General features: G+C 36.9%; 1 protein-coding gene across 2 annotated transcripts in view; it reads left to right on the forward strand.

Moving 5' to 3' along the window:
* The window catches only part of RGS20 (regulator of G-protein signaling 20), a 36404-nt gene extending 30437 nt beyond the window's left edge, over positions 1–5967 (forward strand). For both annotated transcript variants that reach the window (XM_017727459.1, XM_008644924.2), the window contains 3 exons: positions 1870–1956; positions 2808–3042; positions 4281–5967. In XM_017727459.1, the coding sequence (XP_017582948.1) occupies positions 1870–1956; positions 2808–3042; positions 4281–4469 (511 nt within the window). In that variant the 3' untranslated portion in view covers positions 4470–5967. The remainder of the gene's footprint in view (positions 1–1869; positions 1957–2807; positions 3043–4280) is intronic.
* The last annotated feature ends 2922 nt before the right edge of the window (positions 5968–8889 follow it).

Raw genomic sequence — 8889 nt, forward strand, 5'->3', positions numbered from 1 at the left:
AGGCATGGCATGTTCTATTAGGGAAGTTTTTATTTCTTTGGTCTTTTTCCTTTTCTGTGCATTATCCTATGAAGACTGTATTCCTTTCTATTGGATCTGTTGGTTCTCTTCAATCCAAAAATAGCTCAGACGCTTCCTGTCTGTGTGTGAGGAATACATATCATTTACATATTCAATAGAGGCCAGAACCACTGGTAAAAAGGGTAGTAAAGGCTTGAGACCTATTTAACCCAAAAGAATAATGAACTAACATTACTAGTTACTTTTTTCTTTTTTTCTGAAAAGGTAAATTGAGATAGCTCATTGGTTTGAACATATGGTTCAGATGTTGCTGAAAAAAAGTGTTTGCAATGTCTGCTCTCCATCTTAGCAATACGAAAGCTTTCCTTTGTCTTCAACACATGCACTGCCATGGCAAAGAGAAAAGCAGGTCCCTGCAGATTATGGACTAACAGTAGACAAAGAGGGAGAAGGAGATGCCCAGTAAATAGTAAGACTGCAAATAAGACTTGGCCAAGAGTTTAGAATGCAAAACAGGCAGAAAAATCCACTGGTTTAACAAAAAACCTTCCTGGAGATAAATGAGATTCTTAGGGATTAAGGCAGCAAAGCTTAGAACGTTAGCAGGAAAGAAAGGTAAGATAGAAATGAAGAAATTAAGTTTGGTATTACCCTAGAAGTTACAGCGACTGTATTGCTTTTTTTCAGCTGGAGGGCCCATTTCATATAAATAACAGGTTATTCACTGGGACCTTTTCTTCCTGACATATTTTAAGTATCTTGACAGATTATATGAATGCATGCATGTATGCACATGCATTTCTCACTAAGCTACAATAGCCTGGATGAACTGGAATGTTCATTTTCCCTAAAAAGAAATATTTATATTTTCAAATCCAGTTTCAAATGAAAATGAATCATCTACAACTACAAAAGAAATTTTTAAAAACTAGAGAGATCTTAACTAACATTTGATGAAAGAAGCAGGAGTTAACAGCTACCCTTCCACAGGACATCAAAAGCTGTCAGCAATCACTAGTGATTGCAGCAAACTTTGTTTTTGTAATGCTACAAACAAGTGTTTCCACCCAGACATACTCAAAATGAAACTCAGCAATGATAGATCTGCTCTTTGTGCTCCAGACCTCACATTTTGAAGCATGTATTAGCAATTTCCTAAGATGCAATCAATCACCACACAATCTAGCTGTATCTACATCTGACCTCTGAGAGATGCTAACCCTTCCAACATCACATACAGAAGTCTCTAGCTCACTTTAATCTTGTGTCCTGCTTCTGAACTCCAGCCTTCCTGTAACATGGTATCACAGCTCCAAACCACAGTCTTGGCCCTCATCATAGCCAAGGAGAAAAAAAATGCAAACAAACAAATCCAAACCCACCTACCTTGAAATCTAACTCGCATAAAACCAGTGCATCAGGTCCAGCTTAAGTTAAAACACTGCACTGAGCATACACAGTGCAGACATCAATGGAGAATAGATTTGGTATGTCACAAAGGGTATGCATGTATACATTTATATCCCATATACATATATATATATATATATATAATTGGACCTGATGATCCTTATGGGTCCCTTCAACTTGAGATAGTCTATGGAACTGTGATCCTTCTGTAGAAAATCTGTATTACAGAATATTAAACAGCATTCAGCTACACTCAAGTTTGCCAGGTTTATACAAGTTTAACATTAAGGTCAGAATGTAACTATGGGTAATGTGCCTATCAGTAGCTTCAGTCCTTTTAGAATTTTATTTTTTTTTAGTACTGAAGGAAAAGCATCTGGTGCATGTTCAGACTTTTTCTCTATCAAGTTGACTAAAATTTTGTTTGCTGCTTTGCAGTCTTACTGTTAGAAATCAAGAAGAAGAGAGAGCAAGGAGAACATCTCATGAACTCCAAGCAGAGGGTATTCCAAACTGTGAGGAAAGGTATGGTCTTTATTAAGTGTTCTGTCAAGCTAAAATGAAACAAACCCAACAAAACGTACTAAGTAATTGCAGTGAATTACCTGAAATATGAAAATAACTTTCATCTATTTGTCATTTATGTTCACTTTGCAAATCATCTGGTTTTTTACCTTCTAATGAACCAAATGATCTATAATATTTTACTTTATTTATATGCAGCATGTAAGTACATCCTGACTCTCATAACATGACAAATTAAAACCAGCATTGTAAACTGTTTCCCTTTTTTCTGAAATAATTAGAAAATACATCCTGTTCCCACCCAGCATGTATGCAGTGAGCCTAACTGGCAGTGCTCAGCCTTACAAAAATAATACAAAGTGGAGCTTAGATCCTCCCAAGAATCAGGCAACAGTTTTTTCAGAAATGCTCAAACAGGCACCTGTAAAAGCACCTGTAAAATGGTAATATACAGGTGGGTACCTTTCAGAGTGTTTGAATCATTGCTTCTTTATATGTATTTTCATTCAATTTTTGGCCATAATTTAATAAGGAATATTAGGGATAGAAAAAATTACTAGCTTTTGCAGAGGTACTTCTTTGTTGCAATTACTTTGAGCAGTAAACTGCAATTTCTGCATCAAAGCAGAGGCAATCACCTGCATCAGAGCTTTTGATAAGCACACTTTCAAAAAACATCTTATAAATGTGTTTACAAGAGTCTGCACTTGCGTAGTTCCAGTGAGGAATCAGAACCCCATGAACCTTACAATTCTGTACCATTGTGATGGCGGACGCCTCCTGCCAGCTGCAAACAGCTTCAGTAACAATCATTCATTCCTCTCTTCTTTTGCTCTTCTTCCTCCTTTAAGCCCTGCTCCTACTCTCGAGGAAGTGAATGCCTGGGCTCAATCATTTGACAAGTTGATGCTTACTCCAGCTGGCAGAAATGCTTTCCGTGAATTTCTACGAACAGAATTCAGCGAGGAAAACATGCTTTTCTGGATGGCCTGTGAGGAACTAAAACAAGAATCCAACAAAAGCGTCATTGAAGAAAAAGCAAGACTAATTTATGAAGATTACATTTCTATCCTTTCTCCAAAAGAGGTATATTGCTTTCCCTAGTACATTCTTGGATGTTGCTTTGCACAGTTAGCTCTACCACGTGTTTAAAGCTACAGCAATACTCAGGGAGAACTTCTCCCACACGCACATTCCACTGCTATGAAGTAGACATTTGGGGGAAGAAGGCACTCATCATTGAGGTGAGATGGTCAAAACTGCTTTCATTGGTTGTAAGGAAGCTCTTCCTATGCTACCCTGGCATGCTGATGTGGAATTTTTAGTTTGAGGCACAAATACATGGCTGGTCACGTTATCCTTGCTCAACTTAAATTTTATTTGTTGAACAAATCGGTTCCTTTTTTCCTTACACTCAGAAGTGGGTGTATGCATCTCTCCAAAAGCACAGTAACCACAAATAAAGTGTTATTTTTAAAGCACAAATTGCTCAAAGAGCAGCTGACAAAATACGGCATAGAACAAACACAATGACTTCCCCAAAATTTTTAAAACTACTTGTCACTTTGCTGTTAGCAAATATGTCAGGTTTCAAAGACACCTCAGTTCAGTTTGAATGTAATCCTGCCAAGCAGGCTGGAATTTTAAACCTTCCAACCCCCTTGCAAAACTGCAATTTAATTTTTTGTAGTGCCAGCTATACTTATGTACTTATAAAAATGCTGTTTAAATCTACCCAGTCTGTTCCTGCAATACTAATATCTCTCTACAGACACTAGAGAGTTGCAGGAAAAAAAAAAAGACATTCCTGTATGTTGTATGGAATCATTATATAGCCCTACCTGTGGCTCACATCAATTCACCCTGCTTTTTAACAGAAATTTGATTAAGCAACAGCTTCCCAGGTTACATTTTCGGCCTGCGTCATACTCTTACTCCAAATTCAGTGTCTCTACAACAGCACTAACTCTCCAGGAAATGAACTGTCACAAAAAATTATAAATGTTCTCTACTACAGAGCAGGAGGTTGGTCTGGAAATAACCCATTGGTCTCTCAGGCCTCAGTAATAATGGGATTGCAGACAGTGTTGTTCAAATAAGGTACCTCAGTGAGGACATTTCTCTACCCATACTCAAGACATTACTCCATTCAAATTCTAACAGAATCATTTTTTGCCTAAGTATATTTAGCAATTTTTACAGTCCTGGAGGACACCAGCTGAAATGGTTAAGAAGACAGCTTTTTCAACCAATAAAGCAAAACTAAGACTCCACCTGTACTATTCACCACTATTATTTACATGACTTTCTATTTTAATACGCAGGTCAGTCTGGACTCCAGAGTAAGAGAAGTTATAAACCGAAATATGCTGGAACCCTCACAACACACCTTTGATGACGCACAGCTTCAAATTTATACCCTAATGCACAGAGACTCTTACCCACGGTTTATGAACTCTGCTATTTATAAGGACTTGCTTCAGTCCTTGTCTGAAAAATCCACTGAAGCATAGAATTTTTTCTTAAATGTATTTATTTTAAAACAGACGGGACTCTGGGCTACAGAAATCCACAGGGAATTTAGAATTAATCAGATATTTACCTGAAAATAACTCAGGCAAGTTTTACTACAGACTGAATAATTTAAATCCACACAAAGCTCTGACACATTCAGCTGAGTACAGTTTCTGATCAAATTCAGTGTTATTTTGCAAAAGGAAACTAAGAGAATGAAGAAGAAATGTTGTTCAAAAAATGCAGTCTTTTTTCAAACACAGCAGACAATTCAGACACAAAACTATTACAACCTGTGTCTGAGGTACAAATACCAACTGAGAATGAAAACTAAAATTGATTTTTAAGTGGAGTTAGAATTTTCTTGAAAACCAAACCAGTTGCCCCACCCACACTGTGACCAAAGTAAAAATTTTACTGTCAATACTGGGTTACTCTAGGCAGTGCCATCATACCTGGCATAGGTACACTCCACCTGTTTTGGTATATTTATTGCATACATAGTGCACTAATGGAAATTAGGATGGCAATCTTATGAAAGTTACTGGTTGAAATAATGCTGCCTACAAAAGATCTTTTGGTAAAGAATTGTTATTTTAGTACTAGAATCTGCTGAAAGCATTAAGTTCCCTTTACTGATGTTCATAAAATTAAATTATTTACTTCAGAGGAAGACAAGTCTGGGCATTCAAATTCCAAAATAAAGCACAAGAATTCTCACATATTCTTCTCTTCCCTTAGTAGGTGTATGTAAAACCCTTCACTGCTTGCTCCCAAGAGGACAGCAGTTTCAGCCACCTTGGGTTTGTAAATACTAAATTCTCCCATTCCCTGACAGATCTTGTAGGGTTTCCATTACAGATACACACACAATTTACTTAATAAAAGCAGGAGATCAAACTTATGTTCTGGTACAGCACTATTTCAGACTGTCCAACAGCACCAGCTCTATCCAGTAATAAACCACGTTCATTTACAGTATACCCAAACCATTACACTTAATTCCTGGTCATATCTCAAAATCAGTAATCACAGGAAAAACTAGGACGAAAGTAAGTTGAATCCACATAAACTATCTGTAGATCTGTTACTCTAATGTCTTCTTTCTTTTAAATTACAAGATTCACTACAATTCCACTATATTAAAGTCTGGAGTTTATAGTGGATTTCCACTGAACTGTACTTTTTTCCTGTGTATTTATTTAAATGAGCCAAATGACACATATAGTTTGGAAAAAGAAAAACAGGACAAAAAAAATACCCGTAGAAGGGAGAACCAGACAGGCATAGTTCAGTGATGTGTACTGTAGCCTTTCCAAAACCTACTCTTTGCCTAATTACAGCACTATGAAAAGTACAAAATGGGGACTTTCTCTAAAAAAAGGAAATGGGAATAACAACACAGAATTTCAGGGATCAGTGTAATTGTTTCCTCAATGCACTTGGCAGGAGACATGTTGTCCCCTTACTGCATTCACATTTTGAAGCACATAATGATTAGATTTTTTTCATTACACAGCACCACAGGAGAAGATCCAGTACATGGTAAGTTACCAATGCTATGGGCTGCTTCAAGGCCAGGTTGGATGGTCTAGTGGCATGTTTCTCTGCTAGTGGGGTTGGTACTAGGTTAAGGTACCTTCCAACCCAAATCATTCTATGACCAGTTTTCATCATCTCCTTCTAACAACAAAACACTATTCAACATGTCAGCACAAAAAAGTAAGCCAAAAAAACTAGAGAGAACAAATCCAAGTGCTTTTGCCCCCTGTAGCACAGTGCTGGATGACTGAGTTAAGAGCAAATCTTTCCATATATCACTAAAGGCACAGTTCAGTTAGTGTTTGCCACTGCTAAACCTATCAATGCTGGTTACCTCAGCTGAATTTCTATTTAACACACCCAAAGCACTACCAATACAATTTCAGTTTACATGAAGTATTACAAGGTAAGTAGTAATTTCAACAAAACAAACCAGGTATCTTCAAAAGGCAGCACTCATGGGAGCTTGCAGTCAAACACACGATGCTGTACTTGTTATAACTGGGGTGGGTGAGAGTGCCCTAAACCTCTAAGTTGACAAATTAAGTTTAACTAGGTCAAATTCAGCTTGTAGAAAGATCATATGCACACATCAAAAAAAAAATTTGAAGCATGTCATCTCACAAAATGGAGGAATTAATTTATCTCTCTTCCCTGCAAAGATATTTCATTAAAAGCTGGAAGACAGACCAAACACTTATAATTTATATCAAACAATATATTCTATTATTCTACAAGAAAAAGAAAGAAAAAATATGAAGTTAGAGGGGAGAGAAAATTATATTGGTTTGGGCGGTTTTATGGTTAACATTATTAAAAGAAGAAAGTAATAATTTCAAAGCTTATTTTCCATGTGCCACAACTTCTAAGCAATTAGCATTCTCTAGGCAATTTTTATTTTACTTCTGCATTACAGTATGTTGACACTTGCAATGTGCATTCTTTCCTGAAATATCTTAACAAATCTTAATACTATGCTTCACACCTAAGCTTATACCCACCACCAGTGGCAGAATGCTGATCCCTATATATCCTGAGAGTTAACTCCTAAAAACCCAAACAACCCACTCCCCTAAGTATCTTGCTATTTTGAGGCTGGTTAATGCTGAATTTAACTGATGGCATGGAGATGGGGGGGAGGGGTGGTGGAAAGAAGAAAACAAAAACCCACCTATACAGACGACTAATTTTTAATTACATTTCATTACTGTATACTTGCTCATGGTGCATAAACTTCTCAGGGCAAAAGCAAATTGCACTGAAAAGGAAAAGTTTCCATAGACAAGCTGTTACACGAATAGCAGGAGAAAATAATCATACTGACATAAGATATTATTTAATCATGTAAGAAATTATCACAAAATCAATTTATCCTAGGTTGCAAATGAGCACGGGTGGTTTGCCTTGGCATTTATCGAACTGCAGGATATCATTAAGCTCTAACAACTTTCCAGTCCACTGGCATTCTTCCTTCAATGTCTGCACATCATAAAGCAGTAACTCCCACAGAACATGCATACTGTTAAAGACTGCTCTTTTCACCAGCCTGCTAAGCACTATTAAAATTGCATGGGCTCCTTCAGCCAACATATTGTGCTTTACAGTGACCTTTAAATTCCAAAGTCATTAGCACAGTACAAATGGAGAAAAAAATCATATATCTATATTCTGAAGGGTGGTATCATATAAAGTTAGACTAAAATTCATCACACAACCATCATGTACTTAGGCAGTTTCTGATTACAAAGGATATCAGAAAAAAGTTAAAGTGATGAGAAAGGCTATTATATCACAATGTTAAGTAATTTTTAAACAACTTTGCTGTAAGCAGTACTTAAGAACGTGTCTTCTGCCATAAAAGGTATGAGTATCATTTCAATGACATTATGAAAGATTTTCTATACTAATATTGTAACTCAATTAATCCCAAACCCTTTGAAATGGTAAAACAATTCAAGAGTAGTGATGATCTAGTGAAACAGAAGCTAATATACAGTTGTATAAAATCGTGCTTAAAAGAAGTGAAACTCCTCAGGTTTGTTTATATGAATGACTACTATTTCAAGATCTATTTCCAGAGGCATGTGTTTGAAAGGTAATACAACCACATTTTACAGAATGAAGACTTCATGTTGACGAATTAAGTTCTGACTAGTCTGGTAAGGGTCGTGAGTTTCAATTTAAAATTCATGTATGTGATCACAAGCAGAATCCTGAACTCTGGATAAAAACTAGGCACTTCCTTGGATTCACAAAAGCCAAGATCACTAGGCACATATTTCCCTTCTGCTTAGTGACAGTAAAAAAGAACCATTCAGTACAAGGTATTTTAAAACTCGTACTTTCTCCTGAACGAGATAACAGAATATATGAGGAAATGTATTATATATGAGAAAATGTCTTCTAATGAAGGATCCAGAAGTTGTGTTTTCTGAGCAGCAAAATCCTCTAGCCTTGCTTAGAGAAGACTGGATCCTTAAAGAACTAAACACACACACACTTTAAAAGGCATGTGGCCTCCCCTTTCTATTAGAATAGTGTACAAACTACCTTAAATTGTAAGACAACGCTGTTCCATCTGAGAGAATTCAAGTGTCCATAAAGGTAATAACCAAACCTGCTATTCTTAAATGGGAGGGATTCATCACCAGTTCTGCTGACATGTTTCAGTACATAAAACATCCCAAGGTACTAGGTCAGTCATAGCACAACTGCAGACCAGTAGACAAACCAGCCAGCTGGAGAAATAAGAGACAGTCGCAGCCCCACCTTTGCATCCTCTCCGACAGAGGAGGGCAATTTCAGAGAGCTGTGAAACCCACAGCAACTGTTGAACAGAGGTGCATCCAAAGAACAGCACTGGAAAGTTTTATTTTT

This window comes from Corvus brachyrhynchos, unplaced genomic scaffold (assembly GCF_000691975.1).
Source record: "Corvus brachyrhynchos isolate BGI_N302 unplaced genomic scaffold, ASM69197v1 scaffold60, whole genome shotgun sequence".
NCBI classification, from domain to species: Eukaryota; Metazoa; Chordata; class Aves; order Passeriformes; family Corvidae; genus Corvus; species Corvus brachyrhynchos.